Genomic DNA, 25963 nt, shown 5'->3' on the forward strand with positions numbered 1-25963 from the left:
GATAGTTAAGCTAATGATGTTCAAAGATATTCTCTTATTTACTTGGGATATATATTAGTTACATGTTTACATATTTACTTCCAGGTTCTCTTATGTATTTAAATGAGGGCACTCTTCTAAACAACATCCGTGTTCGTTACAGCAAAGACTTGATCTATGTAAGTTAAATTCCTGTTTTGAATTCTTGTTTTCTATCATTTCTGTGCCCTTTTCCAAACCCAAAACTATGCATATACACAAATACTTGGCCAACTCATAACATAAGCAACTCCAATTGGACCGATTTAGGGTGTGGGCACATTAGCAAAATTTTGCTGAGAAATGAGGTCCATTATTTATTGTGAATAGTGTAGTGATGCATGAAGATCTGCTCACACAGAAGTCTTTCAAACCAAGTAAAAATGTAATTGATTTTCACCATAGGGAAATAGATGTTTAACAATTACTTATAAACCCTTGAAAACAGACTTACTGTGAGCTTCGAGGATGTAAATCAATAGTATATGATTTCGTTGAATCCTTCAGCCCGCATTATTTCAACCTGTTTTTCAAATAATCGTGTTTATCAGCGGAGTTCCTAATAGAAAAGCTACATTACCCATGATTCTGTAAAGAGAAAATCATGCTACAAGATCTCTGCACTGATTGCTCATACTGTAGCTGGCTGGCAACTTTTAAAAAATCTCTATGGGGAAAAAATACTTCCAGATCCAACTTCACAGAAAAGGTAAAAATTGAAAAGTCTTCGCTCATGCTCTAGTGCCGTCCCCTCATTTTCCATTGGTTGGATGAACAGATAGTCCCGCCCTAAGCTCACACCATTGTCGGAGCCAATGTTGATGTATTGACTAGGTTAGGTTGCTCAAATGAACAGATTCATGTTTTTAAAGCACCACAGAACCTACCCGAGTTGTCTGTGCATATTAAGCTAAGCATTTTAAATGACACCCATAACCTAAATATGTATAACAAATTGATTCTCTGATGAATTGAAGCCTCTTTTAATGAAACCGCACTTAAAATTTTAACAGATTTGGGTCATTAAATCTTTTTTAAAAATGCACAATGTATTCAAATATTTGGCTTAACAATCACCTCAGGGTAGTGTGGGGCGTAGATCTCACCGGCAGGCATCCCTGCAGGCACGGAGCTGATGGGCATGTTATTGTCGTGCTCCAGTAGCCCTTATTAGCCTCTTATCTGGGAGACGGCGGTCCCACTGTCAGCGTCCGCTCATCAGCACAGCCCCCGAGCCTGTCAGGAGACGGCCCAGGCCCTGGCCTACTGTGACTGCACGTCTCAGATGACCCCGCTAATCCTGCTCAGACGCTATCAAGTTGCCCAATGCACTTAATTAGGTCCAGTGAGGTAGCGACGCTCCACATGGCGCAGCTAACCTGAAATGATGAAGCGTTGAATGACAGTGTTACAACATTAACTTTTGTTGGGTCTTCAGCCATTGATTTTCAGTTTGTTCAAAATATGGAAGACTCCAAATACAGAATCAACCACATGGCAACGAACGTTTTACATGTTTTCTGACCATGTGTGTGTTTTATTTCAGACGTCTGTGGCTAACATCCTGATTGCTGTGAACCCGTATTTCGACATCCCTAAACTCTATTCCCCAGAGACCATTAAGAGCTATCAGGGACGCTCTTTGGGGACACTTCCCCCTCATGTCTTTGCTGTTGGTGAGTGGGCTTCTAATAGGACACTTAAGGATTCAGTTCTAAGGCTTTATTTTGTAGATATGTTTTATTGTAAATGGCTACAGTTTTGACAGTGATTTTAAGAAACATCTGTCTCTCTCTCTCTCTGTGTCTCTGTCTCAGCGGATAAAGCCTACAGAGACATGAGGGTTCTGAAGATGAGTCAGTCCATCATTGTGTCCGGTGAATCGGGTGCTGGAAAAACAGAAAACACAAAGTTTGTTCTCAGGTATGACAACTGTCAGTATTTTTATTGAATGACGAAAACACTCCATATTTCTCACATGCATACAGGGTCCAAATTTAGTCGTTTTTGCCATACCTGGCAGTAGTGGTGAAGTTAGGACAATATTTCTTTTTAGACAAGAGATTTATTTATATGTTTAAATAAAATTGCAATTATAAAAAATTATTATGGCATGCCTATGGAAGTGTTCAAAAACATGAAAACCCATTGTTAACCCTAACCCTAACCCTATGATGATAATAAGAAATGTTTCTTGAGCAGCAAATCAGCAACATTGAAAAGTCTTACTGACACGAAACATTTGAATGGTAGCATGTTGCATTGCTCAGTAATGTTACTGGTAAGTGAATATGCTTTATGTTTCATTTGAACAAGTTTTGTCATTTCCACCATGTCTTGATCTGCTTAATTTCAGGTATTTAACCACATCTTATGGGACATGTCAAGATATAGATGAGAGGATTGTTGAGGGTATGTTCTCTAAAGACACTTTGAACTGGTAGTGTCTAGAGCAGTATTGTTTGAGTTTTGCATAAGATGCAAAATCAGTTTTTAAATAATGTCTGTTCTGTGCAGCCAACCCCTTGCTTGAAGCCTTTGGAAATGCAAAGACGGTCAGGAACAATAACAGCAGCCGGTTTGGAAAGTTTGTGGAAATTCACTTTAATGAGAAGGTATGCTTTCTCTTACTCCGGAGGCTGGAGTGTGATCTCTGTAAGACTTCATTAATAATTGTGTTCATCGTGTGTTTAGAATGCAGTCGTGGGGGGATTTGTCTCGCACTATCTGCTGGAGAAGTCTCGGATTTGCATGCAGAGCGCAGAAGAGCGAAACTATCACATATTTTACAGACTTTGCGCTGGGGCATCGGAGGACGTCAGGAACATGCTTCACCTCAACTCTCCGGACAACTTCCGGGTCAGTTTTCTTGAGTATTGTGTGTGTGTCAGGAACCTGGCAAGCATTACACCAAGCTTAGACACTCTGTTCAACAGGAAAGCTTGAGATCTTGTGTTATAATTGATGCAATGAAAGCAATCTGACAGCTGTGGCCATAGCAAACAGACTGTATCAAAGCACACAACTGAATAAAATCCTATATGTGATTTCCAGGTCTTATATACAGTAAACATTAAATACATGAGACCATGAAAATGGAGATGTGCCACTAGATGGCATATTTGCTTTACAATGATTAGGAATGTATGTTTGGTCTCCTATATGAACTTGCCTCACTTTGTGTTTGTGTTTCACTCAGTATTTGAATCGCGGCTGCACCCGATACTTTGCAAACAAGGATTCAGATAAACAGATCATGCAAAACAGGAAAAGTCCTGAGGTACGTTGAATCGTCTGTGTTTGGGAATCTCTGGGTCAAAAACTTGATTAGTCCGTGTCCTCGTTCCTGCATTCTTATAGACATTTGTGGCAAATTTGAAGTAATAAACAACCCTAAGTTAAGCTGTAGTTAAGATTTCAGACTTGTTTTTGATGGATGATCAAATCCTTGCGTTATTTTTGTTTGTGTAGTACAATGAAGTCTAGAGGACATGCTGAATGAACAGACCTTGACCGCAGCCAGAATCTCTACATTTGCAGGATCACCGTTTTGCCTCAAATAGAATTAGTTACCCTCTGAAATCAGTTCAGGTCTTTGATGAATTATGTAAAGTGTAATAAATTCCAGCGTTGTTGTGTTTGCACACAGCCCTCTCTTGAGACCGAGCCCATCAGTTGATGTTATTGTTATCAAGGGCCATTATTATAAATCATCGTTGTGTTGGATCCCTCTGGAGGTGATGAGATATTCATTAGCTGCTGTTTCTGTTGGTGCAGTAGTTCATTTGCTAGCTCAACACCGTCTGTTTCACTACATTTTCAGATGAAGATCTGGGATTAGTTTCTTACCCCATATTCGCAGATGGTACTTTTGGTGTTTTTTTCCTCTCCTTTCTTTTAATCATCCTTGAACACTTGAATTTCATAATGAGTTTGGGTTGGTATCAGGCTATTTATGCAATCCATTTTTAATTCTGAATCAACTGAGATTTATCTTTGCTCAGGCTCTGGTCCAAAACCTAGAGAGCAGTTTAGTGCTTATATAGGCGACGGCTTTTTAGGAATGCATCCTAACCAAGGAAGCGTGTAAGTGACAGACTTGGAACTTTCTACAAAGGCAGGAAATTTGCGCAATACAAGCAGAACTCAGATTGACTTAACAGACAGTTTTTAATCTATCCCATTTCAAATCTTATTCCAATCAAGTCGTGACATAATGAATACTTAATATTCATGGGTCCAATTCTCTACTCTTTCAATGGAGAATACGATCTCAACAGCCATTTATGTGAAGAGAACTGTAGATTTATATTCAAATTTAAGCGAAGCTTTTAAAAAGTCACGGTGTCCCAGAAACCGATATTTTATCGATTCATAAAAATGAATCCCTGTATTTCGGTTAGTACGTGATTCTTCTGTAGTATTACAGCACACTGGGAGTGCATTTTAGCACCAATTTTTCTTTGCTTTGGGCATCTGATAGAAGGTTTAGACCCGGAAATGTTATAATTATAAATCATCATACTCTTAAAAGCTATAACCACAAATAAGTAAGTATTATAATACATGAAAACGGTTCTTATGATTTATTTATAAGATGATACAACATATCATAAGCTTTTTTTAAATACGCATTATTAATTATGATACCTTAAGAATAGCCTTATTATAAATACAGGCTTCATAGAAAGTGTTATCGTACATATTTAGAGATACTTTTAAGAATTGAAAAAGATTTCAGTGCATTTATGATTTTGTTCCACTTAGCCATCTTGAATTGAACTTGAATTGCATTCTGGGATTGCCAATGAGCAAAATGTATATGCAAGGCTGCCGGAACAGAGCACTACGTACTTTTCTAGCCAATTTGTTTATATTCGTAGTTTCCTAACTCAATATTATGTGTCTTTGCCTTCCCCTGATCTTTTTAAAATTCAGGATCATAAGGTGATGTTTTTACCAGTTGGCCTTTCTAAATGCTTTTCACGCTTTACGTTCTTCAGCTTTCTGGGTTTCTGTGCATGAAATTAGTTATTAGTATGTGCATGGGTCTGCAAGCTAATATGCATGAGGGTTTCTGTGTGGAAAAAAAGTATTTTTGTCTGGGGTGCTTGTAGTTATGGGTATTAAACCGTGTTTAAACTCTACTGTGGTGAGAGTGGTGTGATCTACCTTGTCATCAGACTACTGATTATCAGTACATCAGTGACTTAACGGCATAGTTTTCCCAAAAAGAACTAAATTCTGTCATCATTTACTCACTGTTGTATCCTTTAAACACAATGTTAATGTTGCTCTTTGGACAAAGTGTGATTAATTGATGATGGAGGAAGCCGAAAAAGGGAAGTGCTGGCACACTGACCCTCAGGTGTGGTTTTTCTTTTCTTCCTTCCTTCAATCAGAGATCTAGATGTATATACTGTGCATTTCTGATCTCTGATTACAGCTGCTGTGCCACTGCATTTCCTTCTCACACACTTGAAGTGTGACGTATTGATCGTTTCACTTCTGGAAACGTGTGTCTTGATGGTCCGTTGTGTCTCTAGCATGGGAAGGTGGGTGCCCTGAAGGACCCTCTGCTGGATGACCTGGGGGACTTCAACAGGATGGTGGTGGCCATGAAGAAAATCGGCCTGGATGACACAGAGAAGCTCAATCTCTTCAGAGTGGTGTCTGGTGTCCTTCATCTCGGCAATATCGACTTTGAAGAGACAGGAAGCACCTCTGGTAGCCATAAATATAGCATCAGTAGAAAAATAACCCAGCATGATGTCACAAGTTTCAGGCATATAGGGATAAAATTACAACCAATCAGCACATATTTGATGTTTCATATGCAACCTGGGAGATTTCACTCTTTATCTATTGCAATAAAGCAGAACTAGAAACCAAACAGCCTATAAAATGTCTTGTGTCATGTGCAATTATGCTTAAAGAGATGGGGTTTATTGCTTGTTGCTTTGTCATGTCATGCTTGGTTTAGAAGTATTTGGTTTCTTTCAGGTTAAGGGACTTTCAAAATATGACCAATTTTGCTTTTATACAGAATTTGCACCATCTGCGTTCAGTCAGGGAAGAAATTTTCACTGATGTCTGAAGTGTTATTTCATTATTTTCCGAGCTCATGCTCATGTTCTCATTAGACTCCCTCACACACACACACACACACACACACACCCAGCCCTCCTCCAACTCAAAAGACTTCATTAGAGAGCTGCTGTGGGGGTAACAGGGCTCTTTCTAGTTTTTGCCAGATATGCATCCAGGATTTGTTTTCCTCCTCTGATGAAGGTACAATACCTTTTAACACTCTGGTCTGCTCCTAATGTTATAGAGGTCTTACAGGAGACCTGAAGACTATTGTGTATCAGCACATTTTTTTCATAAATTCTTTTCATAAATGACAAAAAGAGCCTCATTAAAAAAGATTAAAATCCTGCAAAGGAAATCTTTTTAAGTAGTTTGGCGTAATCTTTTATTATGTGTACAAAAAAATATTTTTTTTAGGGGGGAAACCAAGAACGTTTTCTGTAAAATATAATATATATAATATAATATATGAAATCCATGTTATTGAGACCATATAAATAAATAAAAAAATCAACATAATGTCATAGAGGATATATATATATATATATATATATATATATATATATATATATTGTCACGGGAGGAGCACAAGACAGACACAGTGGGCGTGGCGTCAGGCCTCGGAGAGGCTTTTATTAACAGAAATCATAAAACAAAGGGAATAAAAGTGGCCAAAGGGGGAAAGTGTCCAAAATAACAGGGAATCTGGTGTCCTCGTCGTGTTGCGGGGTTTGTGTAGGTCGGGCAGTGTTCATCGAGGAAGGGTCCAGGCAAGGGGCGGAGTCCGGCGGCCGCACGCGCTCCCCTCCTCGGTCCGGGGCGCGAGGGGCGGCGGCTTCTCCTAGCGGCCGCGTCTCTCTCGTTGGCCGCGGCGCTGGTAGGGGATGGACGGCCCGGCATCCTGGCCCGTCGGCCGTGTATACGGGTGCGGTTCCCATCCGGATCGCGGGTCCGGCAGCTCACGTCTTGGTGGCGCGGGAGTCCCTCAACGCACCCTTCCTGGACCCACGAGGACACCAGTGTGCATGCACGGGGAAGAGACCGGTCTCCCGAGGAGAGGCGCGTTGGGCTTTTAAACAGCGGCGGGGATGAGGCTCCATTCACATCAGGTGTGCCCCATCACACGCCGCCAGCCCTGACTCGTCCAGCGCCCCTCCTCTCACACACCCACTCCAGTCGGGAGCCTGGTGAAGGGCGGCGATTTAGGACGGGGTGCCGGTGACAATCAGGGAGGAGGCAGCTGACTCGTCACATTCCCCCTCCCAAGCGACATCCCCGTCCCCAGAGCGCCACCCACACGGGAGTGCTACCATCCTCAACCAGACTCCAAACGGTCGGAGTGGGCGGGGATTCCTCTCCGGGCGGTCCTCCCTCTCGCAGCGCACCAGAACAGGGACAGAGAAACCGGGTTTTAGTGACAGCCTCAACCAACCAAAGGGTAAAATGACAATGGAAAAGTCACTTACCCCTTGTGTGGCTGGGAGGCTGTCCCCAGTTTTCCTCCGTCCCAGTCTGGGTTCTCACGAACGTTTGCAAGCGAGAGGGAGTGACGTCACCAGACGTTTCCCAACTGCGCTGTCTAGGCTCCGCCTGCCCGCATTCTCCACCAGTGTCACGGGAGGAGCACAAGACAGACACAGTGGGCGTGGCGTCAGGCCTCGGAGAGGCTTTTATTAACAGAAATCATAAAATAACAGGGAATAAAAGTGGCCAAAGGGGGAAAGTGTCCAAAATAACAGGGAATCTGGTGTCCTCGTCGTGCTGCGGGATTTGTGTAGGTCGGGCAGTGTTCATCAAGGAAGGGTCCAGGCAAGGGGCGGAGTCCGGCGGCCGCACGCGCTCCCCTCCTTGGTCCGGGGCGCGAGGGGCGGCGGCTTCTCCTAGCGGCCGCGTCTCTCTCGTTGGCCGCGTCTCGCTGGTAGGGGATGGACGGCCCGGCATCCTGGCCCGTCGGCCGTGTATACGGGTGCGGTTCCCATCCGGATCGCGGGTCCGGCAGCTCACGTCTTGGTGGCGCGGGAGTCCCTCAACGCACCCTTCCTGGACCCACGAGGACACCAGTGTGCATGCACGGGGAAGAGACCGGTCTCCCGAGGAGAGGCGCGTTGGGCTTTTAAACAGCGGCGGGGATGAGGCTCCATTCACATCAGGTGTGCCCCATCACACGCCGCCAGCCCTGACTCGTCCAGCGCCCCTCCTCTCACACACCCACTCCAGTCGGGAGCCTGGTGAAGGGCGGCGATTTAGGACGGGGTGCCGGTGACAATCAGGGAGGAGGCAGCTGACTCGTCACAATATATATATATATATATATATATACACACACACACACACACACACACACACACACACACACACACAAACCTTTTTTTTTATCTATTTTCTAAATGTACATTGAAACATTTATAAAGCTCTGCTGTCAGGACACATCATAAGTAATATTTTTTTTTTTTTTTGCCACAGTTTAAAGATGAGCATTAAACATTTGCATCTGGTCTCAGGTGGCTGCATTTTGAAGAACCAGACCAGTCAGACTCTTGAATACTGTGCCGAGCTCCTGGGCCTGGACCAGGACGACCTGAGAGTCAGCCTCACCACCAGGGTCATGCTCACCACTGCAGGGGGCGCCAAAGGCACAGTCATCAAGTGAGTGACCCTAACATCTGTTCACCCACTGACCCTCCGGCAGCCTGATTTGTTTTATTTCTCTCTCAAATGAGGAACAAAAGTCGACCAAAAAGTAACCACAGATCCCTGCTTGGTATTTTCCACACTCTCCTCAGATCTCAATCTTCCCCGCGATGCCAAATCTCTTCTAATATTACATTTCATCATTTCATCCCATTCGCATTCGCATAACTGTTAAATGAATCCTCTGGTCTTCCCCTTACAGACAAGAAGAGAGCTGAAAATAGCTATTCGCAGCTTTTCCATTAGAGATCTAGTCAGTATAATCAAATGTGGCATTGACTAAATTGGCTGAGGGGCCGTAATAGTCTAGTTGCCATTCAAAGACTTCTGCATTTAAACTGACGTATTTATTTTTACTGATTACGTAACAGATAAGGCCTTTCACAACTAGACTGACGTATCAAGCAGCTTCTTCCACTACCTTTTAAAGATAAGTCTCGGGTTTGCAATTTTGTGAAACAAAAGCCCAGTTCTTCTCAGCTTTCTCCGTGCATAGCCCGCAGTCCGATTACTGCACAAGTTTGTTGTCGAAGGGGAGAGAAATTGGAAAAACTCTATTGCCTCGATCAAATCGTAACGCTCCGTTCTTCATCACCCAGGTGGGGTTTCATATTCGGTGCCGTCTGAATGATAGGCCAGCGCTCGGTGGATTAATATTTAACCGAGCACAGATGCAGGACTGGGAGTGTTTGCACTGTATGAATAATGGATGTTTGTCTGAGGGAGTGGCTTGGGGTCTTTTAGGTATGATGAGAATCAAAGTCGCAAGAGGTTTCACTGCCCTCCTTATTTGACTGCGAACAGATGCACAACCACGTAAATATGTAATATGCGTTTTATGGAAAATTATGGAGACTGTATTCAAACAAGGCTACACTGACGCTCGGAAAGGGCAGCAGCTTGTGCCTGACAGAGCTTCATTTGAGGCGCTTTGTGATTCTTAAAAATCTGTTAAACGCAACAAAGCAGGTGACATTGAGACGGAAGAGCGCAGCAGCCTCTCGACACACGTGCTACGGAGGGAATACACTAATCGCATAAAAGCAAGTTAATGAAAAGCAATCTCGCAGACTCGAGATCATAGAGATTATTGTGAGCCAGGCCCAGCTTTTATTAACTGTGCAGGCAATAAGAGTCACACAGCAGGTATTCCCACAGCGGGACGGCACCGTCGAGAGAGCAGGAAGGTTTTATCATCTAGTTCTGGAGTTTCAGTTCGCTGGCCTCCCTCCGTATGCCTCCTGAGGATTGTGGGGAGCCATTGTGTCCTGTGATTATGAGCTGTTTTGCTTTAACAGCCGTGTGTTATAGAGATTTATTGTGTTTTCGTGTAATATCGCTGCGCTGCTGCATTTCAAGCCCTTTAAGCTTCGCCGGGGTTTCAAGTGCTGTTTGTTCTGTGTGTATACATTTATCAAAGTTATCACTGCAAAATAAGTATGAATTGAACCTTTTCCCTGTACCCGTTTCAGTTGAATTATGTAATTAATCTGCTGGAGGACAATTAAGGTTTTTTACAATTTTCTTTTTATATACTTGATGAACAACAACGCAGAAAAGGAGGATGTTGGAATGAAGGATGTTTCTGTGTTAAAAGTAGTCTAGGCCATTTAGACCCAGTTATTTGCATGCCATAAACATATTTTCTTGCATAGTTTTAGGAATAGTGGTCTTTGGGGGACTCATGATACTGTTAACCAATTTACCTACGTCCCCATAAATACAAGCCCCCACACCCCCTAAAAAATATCTTTTATATCATTACCAAACAATTTCAGCGGCTTTAATTATATCCGTTTGTCTTCTGTCTAACTGTAGAAACTTCTATTGTCAGGTCAAATAAAGTCAGAGAAGATTTTCAGCAGCCTTGAGCATTTGCAATCGTAATGGAATTGAGAGGGAAATAAATTGCATTTTGACTCAAAATTATTTCTCGTTGGCGTTCTGCTTTCCCCTGAAGTTTTTTTTTTTTACACATTTTGCTTGGAGTGGTAAAACAGCAACTGTCTTAAGAGTGCAAAGTTGGATGAAGTAAAACAGAATGGACATGAATTGATGAGGCGGCATTAGCCAAAGCCCTGGCCCAGATTTTGACTCCTCCTGTCCCACTTTGCTCCTCTCCAGGGTGCCTCTGAAGGTGGAACAGGCCAACAATGCCCGCGATGCCCTCGCCAAAGCCGTTTACAGCCGGCTCTTTGATCATGTGGTCAAACGGGTCAACCAGTGCTTCCCCTTTGATACGTCCTCCAACTTCATCGGTGTGCTGGACATCGCTGGCTTTGGTAAGGCTGTGTGATATCCACAATGGATGGGTCACGTTGCATTAACACAGATTTCAGTGACTCTTTAATGGTCAAACATATCAACTAGATGCATATGAGAAATGAGAAAGCCAAGTCTTATTTTCTAGCTATTAGCTCGTCTTATACAGAAATAAGGTTGAGAATATGCAGTAGGATTAATGATAATTGGCTCTCACTAACAGTGTCTGTGAAATAGTGTAACTGTTAAATGCTTTTAAAGATATACCCAGCACATGAATCATAGAATGCTTTTTTTTATATTCCTGTTCAGAGTATTTTGAGCACAACAGCTTCGAGCAGTTCTGCATCAACTATTGTAACGAAAAGCTGCAGCAGTTTTTTAATGAACGCATACTGAAAGAGGTGAGTCATCAATGTTATTGGGATTTTTAGTATTGATCAGCGAATCATAACTATGCCCTTCCTAAAACCAACGCATGAAGCCATTTCATCTGTATTCTTTTTGCTTTGTAAGCACACAACCGTTCCGATTTAATGATTCCAGTAAAACTTCTTTTGAGACGTTCTTGTTCCAGCAGATTAAGTTAAGCGTTTTCCCACTTCAGCAAAAACTTTCATCTTGTGGTGATTTTTTTTTTCTCCCCAGGAGCAAGAGCTGTATCAGAAAGAAGGCCTGGGAGTAAATGAAGTTCATTATGTAGATAATCAGGACTGCATAGGTCAGTGTTCCTTTGGCTGTGAATAACAATGGCCTTCCTCCATTCCATTCATTACGGGATGCACTATGGCCCATAGACGCCAACTTAAATATAATGAAGTCCTCCTCACGTAGAAATGCTATGGTCTCTAAACCCAATGTGCAAATGTAATTCTTTCTCAAATTATGACCTTCAAAGGCCAAAAAACATAGTTATTTGTATACATCGCCATGTCTGTTACTCTCTGGACATATCATGCCGAAAGATGAATGTTCCAGCAGAAATCCATGCTGGGTGCCTGAGATAACACAGGAATGGATCCTGGGAGAAACCTCTCTTGAGCTCCCTGGAGAGGGTTTAGGAGATAAGATGAAGAGCTTGCACTGTTTTAGTTTTTTGATGCCGGCTTTAAAGGTGATCGCTTGAGCAGTGCAGTCTGACCCAAATCACCCTGTCAGAAACAGAAAGTCAGTCCAGTCTCAGAACACTGAAATCTTCACCCGCTCACTGAATGCAAATACCAACACCAAACCGAACTGTGTTGTCTTGAGGTATCCGAACCAATGCCTTTTACCTTTTTAGTCTGTCTGTATTTTAACACCCTAATGACTTATTTAGTATCTTCCTCATATGTATTGCAAAAGCATCCACCTCTTCTTTTTTTTTTGCACAAGCTGTCAAATCTATTTTAACTTGTGTGAGTTTGCACCGTATGCAGGGGGCTTAACATAACATCTCACCTATGATGCGGCGCAAAAAGCTTGCACACAACACCTGCATATCGCAGATGTCACTTCTTTTCCAAAGGGAAAAACTTGCTTTCCTTTCGCCATGTCTGCTTTTCCTAATTCTCTCGGTAGTGATGCAACACATGTCCTCGTGACTTCCAAATGGACGCATAGGTCCTTTCCCTGCATGTCTCCTCATCAATCACATCACAATTATACTCGGGAGTCTGCTTATGCAAATTCATGACTGCGCTTGCATCCGCACCTCTCTCACCTGCGCATGTCTCAGTTGAATTATGCAAATGACGGATGCTTTCGTAATGATTATCAAATAGGTCCATGTTTGCCTACAGACTTTGCATTAGTCTTGTACTTCACTTTGGATAATACCTTCTGAGGGGGGATTGAATATGTTAATTTACTATTCAACTTGAATTCATTCATATGAAGAGTTTCTGTCAGTCCCAAAATTCTCTCTGTGACTTTATTACTTTGCAGATCTGGTTGAGGCAAAGCTGGTGGGTATCTTGGATATTCTTGATGAGGAGAACCGTCTTCCCCAGCCCAGTGATCAGCACTTTGCAGAGGTGGTTCACAGCAAGCACAAAGATCACTTCCGCCTCACCGTAAGATATGGTTTGGTTCCTTCCATCAGCCAATACAGTATAGCAAAGAAAAGCAACCCCTTAACTGTCACTCCCATTTTTGAACATAGACTTTATAGTGCACGGTCCGAACTTACTTTTTTTAATTCATGAATGAAAACATTTTGTAACATGATATTGATATACCATTTACATGGAAATGCAATGTCTGATTTTAAAATGGGTTTTAAAGGATGAATTTTGAGATTTTAAGTTTTCAGTTGATATATAATTTCTGATGATTTCTAAAATGTGACAATGAGAGAAAAGTGAGAAAAAGGCAATGAAGAAGTCTTTTTTGAACAAAGGTCAGAACTCCTTTTATAATGTAGATTTTTGAGGGTGCACTCTTGTCATAAATTAATCTATTACTTTTCCTACATTATTCTTAACAAAAAACATTGGTAAAATATATATTTGGGAGTCTTAGACCTTTCCAACGATATATAGTTTGTCAAGATCAGATTAGGTTTAATTGTAATATAGTGAAGTAAATGTAGGCATCCCGTATATGGGACGGGGTGACAGTTAAAGGGTTAAACTACGTGCCTGCTGGATAGTTTCATACAGCCCCTTAGTAGTTAATAGTTTATCCTTCATTTTGGACCAAAGATCTGTTTTTTAATTTTTTGCATTTTCATCTGACCTTCAGTGTCAACATGTACATATTTTAAGGGATTGTTAAAGAGTAGCCTAATATTTATACACACCAACCTTTAATTTAGTAAACCTTTAATCTAATAAAGATAGGGAGTCATCTTACCACAGTGGGGAAAGATGGCCTTTTTTGTGATTTTTAATTTTGTAAGAATTAAACTAGCAATTATTTCCATTCATTTCCCTAATTTATACATTATCCTGTTATCCACACTAATGTTGTTTCCATATATGTTACAGTTTAGCAATTATCTATTATCTTAAGGGATAGTAGTGAACTATCACTTTAATGGAGGCATCTTCCACCATCAATATTTCCATCTGGCTTATTACAACAAACATGTTTTAGTGCTAAAATTAAATAATACATTAAACTAAATATAAACTACAAATATGCATAGTGTATTTTTTTGGCATTAAATTGTGACTGAAACTTAATGTGCTTGAAAATACTATGGCGCAGTACGTAATAAGGCTACATTTTCTTTATGTAAAATTGTGTTTGTTACTTCTATTGATTTATGGGGTTAAATAAGACCAGGGCATATCTTGGTAAATTTTAGTAGTGATTCACCCTGACAGTCCAATCAATGTCAAGACCCAAATATGAAGGAAGTCATAAAAATACCAAGATGGATTTTGCTGAAAGTTTAATTCTGTGTGGGCTGGTTTTTCAGGTTCCCAGGAAGTCAAAGCTTACAATCCACCGGAATTTGAGAGATGATGAAGGATTCATCATAAGACATTTTGCTGGCGCTGTGTGCTATGAGACTGTAAGGTCCCAATTCACTCAGTTCATTCTAAATCCCTTTTTGTTTGGAAACCGTCTTATTGTTTTAGTTCTGTAACGTGACAATGTTTAACATAAGTTAATTAATTTCTGCCACACTGTAAAAACAATTGGGACCTTGGGGGAATCCCTTTTGTAAAGTAGTTGGTTTTTTTTGTGAGGTTGACTTTGTGTTTATTTCTATGCCCTGTGGGTTTTGTGTGTGTGCGTGTGTGTGCGTGTGTATGGTGTATCTATGAGAGCAGACCCAGTTTGTAGAGAAGAATAATGATGCCCTCCACATGTCTTTGGAGAGCCTGGTGTGCGAGTCGAAGGACAAGTTTGTTCGGGATCTCTTTGAGAACAACTCCAATTCCAAGGACTCGAAGCAGAAGGCTGGCAAACTCAGCTTCATCAGTGTGGGAAACAAATTCAAGGTGAATTTGTCCTTTAGCTTTACAGTTCTATTCTCCTGATAGCAAGGTAACACATTTTGTCAAAGTTGTCAACAGGCCTGAAAATATGACAAAAAAAAAAAATTAAGGTCTCAAAATTACAGGCTTTCCTCAGATTAGGAGTTCCTCAAATGTTTGTCTTTAGACCGCTGTAGATTTTGTTTTTGTGGGGCTTGTTATTCGTCAAGTTGTTTTCTCTTTGTTCCTCTTTGTAGTTTTGTGAGAGACATTTTACCTTTTACCTGGTGATCTAATTCTTTTCCTTCTAACATTTGCCCTTTCTCCGTTCTCCTCTTTTAGACCTTCTCCTGTTTCTTCAGCCTTTCCCTGTGAAAAGTTCTGAGGCTGAAATAAATATATAAAGAGAAACAAGGAAAAAAAAGTGAAAAAACTGAAGCTTTTGTAGGGTAAGCCTGGCTGAAATATTGAGTGCCGGCACCTGCAACTTCATAAACATTTGCAGATCTTAGTTTTCTCCCACCCTTCTCTTCCAACCTCTTTCACCCACTTGGTTCATTGCCATGTCTTTGTTCCATGTGGCTGCCACATTTTTGGTCTCTGTTGTTGTTGTTTGTCATGATATACAAGGAATTTCACTGTAAACACATAATCATGCCATTTATGTCTCCATTATATACTGAATTTGTAGAAAAGATCTTCACAGTTGGTCTAATCACCGGCATAATGTATGTCTGTTACTTCCTGTGTGTGTCAAAATGTGTGATACCATTTGCATGGCAGAATAATTCTACAACCATGTGTGTAAACCTTTTTTTTTTTTTCTCTCGATAAGATACTCTTAATTAAAATGTACAGGACTCACTCTCACATTTCATTTCATAGACCCAACTGAACCTTCTACTGGAAAAGCTACGCAGTACGGTGAGTAATGGGTTATTTACTCATTTAAAAAACGTTGGCTACTTGATTTGGTTATTACTGAGTGTGTCTAATGCATGCCGCAAACTAGGAGGCACAGCAAATGATGCAACGTGACAGTTGATGATTTATGGCACTAGTAAATGACATATTAAAATGAACAAAATATGCTTGTTTGCTTTGCGTGTCAGGAAGAAGATATGTCTAAGTTGCCCATTCAACTTTGACAATAAGTGAAAATATTTCTTGAGCACTAAATCGGCTTATTTGAATGATTTCTGAAGGATCATGTGACACGGAAGACTGGAGTAATGATGCAGAAAATGTAGTTTTGCCATCACGTGAATAAATTACATTTTAAAATATATTAAATTAAAAATGGATTTAAAATTTTAATATACAGTTGTGGCCAAAAATATCGGCACCCATGGTAAATATGATCAAAGAAGGTTGTGAAAATTCATTTGCATTATTAATCCTTTTGATCTTTTATTTAAAAAATTCACAAAAATGTATCTTTTCATTGGATAAGAATTTAAAATGGAGAGAAAAATTATGATCAAAAGGATTAACAATGCAGATCAATTTTCGCAGCCTTCTTTGATCATATTTACCTATATTTTTGCCCACGACTGTATCTTTGAGTATTACTGTTTTTACTGCATTTTTGAAGCATAAAAACAAATAAAAATACATTAAATTATATTTAAAAAAATAACTTCTGATTGACAGTGTACCTGCTTTAGTTTATTTCTGTTTCGATCGTGCATATGGTCCAGTGTAGACCAGATCCTACACCATTTACTCAAGTGTCCTAACAAATATAATAATATATGTATTAAAATATATTATTATAACTATGTAATCATTTCTCATGTGTATGTGTTATAAAGGGATCTAGTTTTATCCGTTGTGTTAAACCTAATCTGAAGATGGTGAGCCACCAGTTTGAAGGAGCTCAGATTCTTTCTCAGCTTCAGTGCTCGGGTATGTATACGATTTTATAGGTGTATTATTTATTTATTTTTAGTTCTCAATTCATCCCACAGCACATGCGGTAATGCTTCAAATATTTCAATTTACGAAAACCCGTCGCAAATACACAGCGCTCATCAGTCGCAAGCTCCGTTTTAAAACACATCCCGATATTGCCTATGGAGCAGCCATATTAAATGTGAGCTCCACTGATTTTTCATTATGTTTGGGAAGTGGCGTTGCCACAAGAGTTTTTGAAGGTTGCTGTTATTGCGTTTCATAGGCTGTTAGCAAAGTTTTAGAAATAAACTTTCATGGAAGAGATAGAAGAAAAGGATATTCACGGAGCTGCACTGGTATGCCGATGTGCCAATTAGTTTCATACTTTTAGACCTTTGTTGATTAGTCGTGCACCATGATAAATGTAGCCTCATCAGCTACAGTACTTGCATAGTAGCAAGAAAGTACTACTTAGTAAGTGTCCTAAGTGTTTATACTCTTATAAACTCTAAATTCTGTGAGTTTTGTTGACAAAGGCAAGCACATACAGTGTTAAGTTACATGTTGAGTGCACATTACAAAGAATAAGATGTTGAATCCTCCTCATAAATTGGTTCATGCTTCAGGTCTATAATGCAGCAAATTCTGTATTTTCACTAGCTACATGATCTGTACTTCCCCTCTCCTCTCAGGCATGGTATCAGTGCTGGACCTGATGCAGGGTGGCTTCCCCTCCCGAGCGCCGTTTCACGAGCTTTACAACATGTACAAGCAGTACATGCCCAACAAGCTCACAAGGCTTGATCCTCGACTCTTTTGCAAAGTAAACCTCTATCTATCTTGATTTGCATCTAAAATGAATAGCTCTTTCTATTCGTGTTGTTATTCACATGATGTTCTTGTGTATATAATTAGGATTAGTATGATAGATGATGGCTAGCTGCTGGATTATTTTTAGAAAAGGCTATATGACCTTTCATATCCATGCGCCAAAGCACGCACAGAGTGATCCCTAATTGGTTTCAGTGATAAATGATAGAGGTTTATCATTAGTAGTTACAGATACATTTGAAAGTCAAATTGCATTTTAATTATACACCCGTGGTTAAATATAAAGTATTTACTTCATCTTAAAATGTACAATTAGATGCTACACTAATACAGTGAATGAGCAGGTTGCAATTAATGAATGATTGAAATTATTGAAAATAATTTCTAAATCACAAGTCACTTTGGCAATAATTATCAAAACAGCAGATTTTTTTTTTTACGTTTACAAGGCATTAAAACATCAAATGTAACATCATGCCATTCTTATTGATCTCTGATATGCATTTAATAAAGTACTCATTCCACTGTCTGATTGTATTGTCCTCTTCTGCAGGCTCTGTTTAAAGCACTTGGCCTCAACCAGAATGATTACAAGTTTGGCTTGACCAGGGTTTTTTTCCGCCCTGGGAAGGTAATAATGTCTTATGATATTTCTCATGAGGGTTGGAATAGTATGAGACCGTTTCATTAAGCTTGCGCACATGGGAACCTCGTAAATGCAGCTATATAAATTTCAATGTGTGTCTGTGCTTGCCTCAGTTTGCAGAGTTTGACCAGATCATGAAGTCTGATCCGGAGCATCTGGCCGAGCTTGTAAAGCGTGTCAATAAGTGGCTGGTGTGCAGCCGCTGGAGAAAGGTCCAGTGGTGCACACTGTCAGTTATTAAATGTACGTCGCCCTTCACAACTTCAGTAAACTGCCTTTAGTAAAAACAGATTAAAAGCATCCCACGCCCTCCCATTCACTTTTGCTGCATTACAGTTTGATGCTATAGAAGAGTAAGAATCTTCTACTTGTTACAGTGAGGAACAAAATGAGCTTCAGGGCCAGTGCCTGCATCAAGATTCAGAAGACTGTTCGCATGTGGTTGTGCAAAAGAAGACACAAGGCTCGGTATGTACAAACAGCACTGCGCTATTAGTGACTGATTTCTCATGCATTGCAAACTCAGTGTGAGGATCTGTTTTCCAACACTTGGGTCAGTGTGTTGTCACTATGTTGTTTACATCTATTTGGTGTTTTTGGAAAGCTGTCCGTGACAAATCTTAATGGAAATATCATATACAAATCAAGTTTAAAATGCATTCTTTGAAATGTGTTTGTTTCAAGTGGTTTTGACGAGCTTTTATACTTTTTTTTCAAGAAAAGTCTAACATATTTTTACTACTTTGAAACGGTCTTAAAGGACCAGTTAACTCAAAAATGAACATTTGCTGAAAGTTTACTCACCCTCAGACCATCGGAGATGAGTAGATTTTTGTTTCTTCATCAAAACCGATTTGGAGTAGTTTAGCATTACATCACTTGCTCATCAGTGGATCCACTGCAGTGAATGGGTGCCATCACAATAAGAGTCCAAACAGCTAATAAAGGCATTACTATAATCCAGTCTATCAGTTAATGTCTTGTAAACTGAAAAGCTATGTAAGTAACAAAACCTTCATCAAGATGTTTTTATCTTCAAACCATTGCTTCTGGTTATTACAAGTTCTCATCTGAATCTGGAGAAAAATATGCACAGATCAAGCCTTTTTACAATTACAAACAGTCTAAAACAATTCTAAACTGATATGTTGGTGGATTTTGATGTGAGAGGAAAACAAAGGGATACAGTTTTTCACTTTAGGAAGTGATAATAATCATTATAAATCCTTAATGATGGATGTTTTTATTGCAAACTCACAACTTTAACACTTCAGAAGATGTAAATTTAAGAACTGGAGTTGTAAGGATTATTTGAGGATTATTGTGACGTTTTTATCAGCTGTTTGGTCTCTCATTCTGACGGCACCCATTCACTGCATAGGATCCATTGGTGAGCTAGTGATGCAATGCTAAATTTCTCCAAATCTGTTCCAGTGAAGAAACAAACTCATCTTCATTTTGGATGATCTGAGGTACAATAAAAAAAAATGAAAATACCCTTTTTTTATGTTTCTCAAAATGACCCAAAAGATCAAAATGAGATCTAATATTGAAGATATCATTGAAGAGGTTTACAAAATATGTATTTTTGAATAAACTAATAAACCCTATTCTCTATTCCTGTGGCAGCATTGATGGCATGGTAAAGGTGAATAATTTGAAGAAGAGGATGGAGAAATTCAATGAGGCTGTGAATGGACTCAAAGAGGGAAAACAAGAAATGAGCAAACAGGTCGAGGAACTGGCCGCCTCCACCGACGCCCTCATGACCAAAATCAAGGTGAGGTTTTCCACCGGAAAACCACCCAAGGTCGACAAACCCCCTTTCACCTCCTCCAGCGTACCGAGCTCAATGATGTTAAATGTTGTAGCTCTTTTCTTAGTCTGCCGTCGTGTATCAGTTTCCATGCATAATTCAACAGGTGTGTGTTTTTCCATGTCCTGATGAAGGCGGTCTAAAGCTGTGGCTAGAATTGTCTGGCAGCTTCAAGTGTCTCTCTTCTTAAGGCCCAAAGAAAGAAAGCAGAAGCGTTTCATCTCATTCAGCAGAAAATCTAGCGCTCAACAGCAGAGTAAATAAATAGAAAGTATGCAAATGGACAGTCGACAATGAGATTTCTCTCTGCAGATCATCATTGACATTCGCACCACACACTGTCAAGTCGATTTTCAAGGCTTTGTCGCATTATGCCCTTTCTAGTGTTGATTTCTTGCCTTCTTTCGAACTTTCTGCTTCGGCTGATTGAAGGCAGTATATGCGTTATTGTATTCTCTACGTGGAGCCCTACGTGGAGTGCATTATTGACAGGGAAGCTCGAGAGATATTGTGCGTTCTCCCTGATAGAAAGCTGGCACCAGAGCTGAAACTTTTCTACCTGAACATTTCATTCCTCCCTTTAAATGAGATATGTTCTGCACTTCTGCACCCATGATAGCCCTCTTTGTTATTAGCATAGCACGTTTTGATTAGCATGTGGTTTTTGATTGGCAATGCCTCCCATCACCTTACCATCTGGACTGGAGATTACTGTGGCCTCCCTGGCTAATAACGTAGATTGTGTCAATGACTGTCATTCAACACACTAGCGCTAACTCATCTAGCGTTAGGGGGTGAGACAGACCTTGTCATTGAGTCCCCACCCCTCTGCAGTACAATGATCTTTCACAATGCTTGCACCCCTCCACGCACCTCTGGTGCTCTGCCAGATGGCACAAAATCCACATCCAGGTTTAATGAATATCTGCAGGATTATGAATACAACTGCGGGTGAATGTGGCCCAACGTCACTGCTGTCGCCGAGCTGATGGGTAACCACTGAGTTGCTGCCACTTTTTTGTGAAACCCTTTTTCAAATTTGTTTAATGAAGTACCTGAAGAAAAGCTTTTTTAAAGAAGCTTCTGTAGAGTTCAACCAAGTGGCCTGTCCTGTCACCATTTGTCATCATTTACTTACCTTATTATTATTCCAGCCGCTTATTGTTACAAAAGGAGATATTTAGGCAGACTGTGCAAGATTCTGTTTTCCATACAACAAAAGTCAATAGTGATTTATGCTGTCAAGCTTTAAAAACTATGTAAAAATTAGTCAAATATACAACTGACAAAGACTAAGATCTCTCGTGATAAACAATAATCAACAGATCAAACTGAAGATGTTATTCACTGAAAATCTTCCCCTCACTTTGAAAATCTCTTTTGCAGTCTAGCCTCTAATTTAGAATACAGAAACACTAGTATTACAGGCATATACAGTGCCCTACATAAGTATTGGAACAGTAAAGACAAAATAGCTTTCTCTGCTGTGGAGTCAAGACATTTGCAAATATGATTAAAAGATGAATATGTGACAAAACTACAGAATGTCACATTTTGTTATTAGGTCTTTCGATACATGCATGCTTTACCAAATAAAAAAGGACAGCACTTTCAGAGTTCATCCCACTATTTGATGTGTGCATAAGTATTGGAACAGTTGAATTTAAAGCAGATGTAAAATATTAAAAGCTAATATTTAGTTGCAAATCCCTTGCATGCAATCAGAGCAACCTGCAACCCATAGACATCAGGAGACTCTTGGTCTTATACTTAAAAAAAAAAAAAAAACCCCAGCCTTTAATGCAGCCAATTCCAACTGTTGCTTGTTTTGGGGAGTTTCTGTCTTTAGTCTCCTCTTCAGCTGGTGAAATTAATGTTCAGTCGGATTTAAATCTGGAGATTGATTTGGGCAATCTTAAGACTTTACTTTTCTTTGCCCTGATAAAGTCCTTGACTGAACTGGCAGGGTGTTTTGGGTCATTGTCCTGATCTATTATGAAGTCTAATAAGTTTGGTGGTATTTTCTTGAATATTGGTAGCCAAGATAATTTTGTACCCTTCCAAATTCATTCTGCTACCACCATCTTAAGCCCCTTTCACACTGCACGTAGGACCCGGCAAATTGCCAGAACATTGCCGGTTCGCCTCCTGTGTGAACGCAAACACATCCCGGGATTGATTCCGGGACTGATCCCGGGTTGGGGACCTAGTAACATTGCCGGGTTCAGTCCCGGAACATGCGCTGTGTGAACAAAAGCCAGATCTAATGCCGTGTAGTAGTGATGACGCACGTTATCGTGCTACTCTTTTACCAGGTCTTTTGAAGGAAGATCAATGTTCGCGAAAACAAAATATTTGCAAACTGTACTGAAGCAGAGATCAGTTAGTTCCTCACTTTCCGCACTGACGCTGAGATCGTTCGCTAGCTTCAGTAAAAGTATAACGCGCCTAGCGTTCACGTGTCGTTACGGGACATTTACCGGTTGTGTGTGAAAGCACGCACATATCCCAGTGTGAAAGTGCAAAATCTAGCGAACCGGGAACAATTTCCAGAACACATTACCCGTGTATTTGCCGGAACTGCAGTGTGAAAGGGGCTATACATTAAGCCATCATTAAAATGAAGAGGTCCTGTTCTGGAGACAGCCATGTATGCCCATGCCATGACACCATCTTCACCAAGCTTTACAGATGAGATTGTATGCTTAGGATCATTTGCAGTTCCCTTTTTTTTCTCCACACTTTTGTTTTCCAATCACTTAAATAAAGGTTAATCTTTGTCTCATTGGTCCATCAACTCTCACATTTGTGAAGAATCTTGCCTTTCTATTTTTGGTGCTGATCAGAGGTCTTGCTGTGTAGCTTCTGTAATTCTGTGTCAAATTCTCCTGCTGACTGTAGATTGACAGAGCATCACCCCAGCGTTCTGGAGGTTGTTGGTGATTTTACAGACATGTATTTTAGGGTTAATTAAATATAGTTCTAATTGACTTTCCTCTTTTCTTCTAGCATCCAAATTGCTTGTATTTCTATAAGAGTCGGCTTCCTCGTCTTCATCCTGTGTTGTGTGTGTCATCTTAAATGCAAGACTTAGAATGCAGAAGCAATGGATATAACTGATAAGACACATTCCCTGCTTTAATTTTCTGAAGAGTTAAAGCAACAGGACACAGCTGAACACTTAGAAAGACCTGTGAGGCAACGGTTCCAATACTTGTGCTCACATCAGATAGGGAGATAAAACTCTAAAAGTGCAGATCTTCTTAGCTGGTAAAACATCTTTGTGTTGAATCACTCAGTAATAAAAATGTTATGTCTCATATTCACCTTTTAATAATTTTTACAGATTGACTCCACAACAAACAGAACAATTTTGTCTTTACTGTTGTAATACTTATGGACAGCACTGTAGATAACAAACAAAACAAAACAAAACCTCACACTCTTGATTAATTTTGACTGCATGATGAATCAAATGAATTATTACAAACAATCACATCTTTTATTCTTGGGAAGCGACGAGACAGAACCAATAAAACCCATTACAAACGAGCCATTTGTTGCATCTAGTGGGGACATAATTACTGATTATAATGACTTATATTGTCGTTTTACTCATTGCGTTGCGAATCGTGAAGCTTGTAACACTCCAAAGAAACATTTTCATCACATCATTTGACGAATGAATGTCCAAAAGCAATATATCTCTACATTTTCACAAAGGAAAATGTATAGTAGAATGCATTATGGTGGATATTTTTAAAAAGGGATATAGTTTAATTAGCGCTTTTCTGACTTTTTAATAGTAATCATTTGTCGACGCAGTTTTAATCACTATTAAAGTGACACAGTCTGAAACACTGCCCTGTAAAATTTCATTCACATGTAAGCAGAACAGCCATTATAACTAAAATATACAGTAAACATAAATAACCCAAATAATTTAAATCAAATCCATTTTAACACTCTCTTTTTGACTTTACCCTCAGTCTACGGTGATGAGCCGCAAGGAGATCGAGCAGGAGTATGAGGGCCTGGTGAAACGCTCAGAGCAGCTCCTCTCCTCAATGCAGAAGAAGAAGCAGGAGCAGGAGGAGACGGAGCGACTCAAGCACATCCAGGAGGAGATGGAGAGAGAGCGGAATAGGCGCGAAGAAGAGGAGCAGTTACGCAAACAGGAGGAAGAAGACCGCCGCATGTGAGTCACGTCGAAAGTTTCGAATGGGATGAACCGTACATTAGGTCAGAGTCCCAGCGCGTTTGAAAGAAGAACAGGAGCTGAAAAAAAGGGTGTGGGAGGGGATTGGCAGAGAGATTAATACATCACTGGAGGGTTCGGCTTGACCTGCTCTCTCTTATGCATTCTCCAGAGTCTGCTGTCATGGACAGCATCTGTCATCGTTTCACGAATCAGGCCATGATGATATTTCTCTGTTTATAGTCTTGTCAAAGAATATTCAGTTCCACACTAGTAGATGCAACGACAGCAACTTTTATCATGCTGCATGCTTTGTTTTGTGGCCCATCCAGCCTGGAACCCTTTCTTTTACTCATTCAGAGGCACTGCTTTTACCTCATACATTTATTGGAGCCAACATTTTGCTCCAGTCACCATACAGTATTGTTCAAAATAATAGCAGTACAATGTGACTAACCAGAATAATCAAGGTTTTTAGTATATTTTTTATTGCTACGTGGCAAACAAGTTACCAGTAGGTTCAGTAGATTGTCAGAAAACAAACAAGACCCAGCATTCATGATATGCACGCTCTTAAGGCTGTGCAATTGGGCAATTAGTTGAAAGGGGTGTGTTCAAAAAAATAGCAGTGTCTACCTTTGACTGTACAAACTCAAAACTATTTTGTACAAACATTTTTTTTTTCTGGGATTTAGCAATCCTGTGAATCACTAAACTAATATTTAGTTGTATGACCACAGTTTTTTAAAACTGCTTGACATCTGTGTGGCATGGAGTCAACCAACTTGTGGCACCTCTCAGCTGTTTTTCCACTCCATGATTCTTTAACAACATTCCACAATTCATTCACATTTCTTGGTTTTGCTTCAGAAACAGCATTTTTGATATCACCCCACAAGTTCTCAATTGGATTAAGGTCTGGAGATTGGGCTGGCCACTCCATAACATTAATTTTGTTGGTTTGGAACCAAGACTTTGCCCGTTTACTAGTGTGTTTTGGGTCATTGTCTTGTTGAAACAACCATTTCAAGGGCATGTCCTCTTCAGCATAGGGCAACATGACCTCTTCAAGTATTTTAACATATGCAAACTGATCCATGATCCCTGGTATGCGATAAATAGGCCCAAAACCATAGTAGGAGAAACATGCCCATATCATGATGCTTGCACCTCCATGCTTCACTGTCTTCACTGTGTACTGTGGCTTGAATTCAGAGTTTGGGGGTCGTCTCACAAACTGCCTGTGGCCCTTGGACCCAAAAAGAACAATTTTACTCTCATCAGTCCACAAAATGTTCCTCCATTTCTCTTTAGGCCAGTTGATGTGTTCTTTGGCAAATTGTAACCTCTTCTGCACATGCCTTTTTTTTAACAGAGGGACTTTGCGGGGGATTCTTGAAAATAGATTAGCTTCACACAGACGTCTTCTAACTGTCACAGTACTTACAGGTAACTCCAGACTGTCTTTGATCATCCTGGAGGTGATCATTGGCTGAGCCTTTGCCATTCTGGTTATTCTTCTATCCATTTTGATGGTTGTCTTCCATTTTCTTCCACGTCTCTCTGGTTTTGCTCTCCATTTTAAGGCATTGGAGATCATTTTA

At 40.2% G+C, this 25963-nt stretch overlaps 1 protein-coding gene across 2 annotated transcripts in view; it reads left to right on the forward strand.

Annotated features, from left to right (window-relative positions):
- LOC127933267 (unconventional myosin-VI-like) overlaps positions 1-25963 on the forward strand; it is an 82887-nt gene that overhangs the window by 43394 nt on the left and 13530 nt on the right. The window contains exons 4-26 of one of the 2 annotated variants that reach the window (XM_052530114.1): positions 85-158; positions 1565-1694; positions 1836-1941; positions 2375-2430; positions 2536-2633; positions 2713-2877; positions 3218-3298; positions 5565-5745; positions 8610-8754; positions 10924-11081; positions 11374-11465; positions 11710-11782; positions 12988-13115; positions 14468-14563; positions 14826-14996; positions 15858-15896; positions 16787-16880; positions 17561-17691; positions 18253-18330; positions 18459-18588; positions 18723-18813; positions 19975-20125; positions 24151-24359. In XM_052530114.1, the coding sequence (XP_052386074.1) occupies positions 85-158; positions 1565-1694; positions 1836-1941; positions 2375-2430; positions 2536-2633; positions 2713-2877; positions 3218-3298; positions 5565-5745; positions 8610-8754; positions 10924-11081; positions 11374-11465; positions 11710-11782; positions 12988-13115; positions 14468-14563; positions 14826-14996; positions 15858-15896; positions 16787-16880; positions 17561-17691; positions 18253-18330; positions 18459-18588; positions 18723-18813; positions 19975-20125; positions 24151-24359 (2677 nt within the window). Of the gene's footprint in view, positions 1-84; positions 159-1564; positions 1695-1835; positions 1942-2374; positions 2431-2535; positions 2634-2712; positions 2878-3217; positions 3299-5564; positions 5746-8609; positions 8755-10923; positions 11082-11373; positions 11466-11709; positions 11783-12987; positions 13116-14467; positions 14564-14825; positions 14997-15314; positions 15422-15857; positions 15897-16786; positions 16881-17560; positions 17692-18252; positions 18331-18458; positions 18589-18722; positions 18814-19974; positions 20126-24150; positions 24360-25963 lie in introns of those variants that run through there. The other variant, XR_008147477.1, reaches the window with a different exon arrangement.

This window comes from Carassius gibelio, chromosome A17 (assembly GCF_023724105.1).
Source record: "Carassius gibelio isolate Cgi1373 ecotype wild population from Czech Republic chromosome A17, carGib1.2-hapl.c, whole genome shotgun sequence".
Classification (NCBI taxonomy): domain Eukaryota; kingdom Metazoa; phylum Chordata; class Actinopteri; order Cypriniformes; family Cyprinidae; genus Carassius; species Carassius gibelio.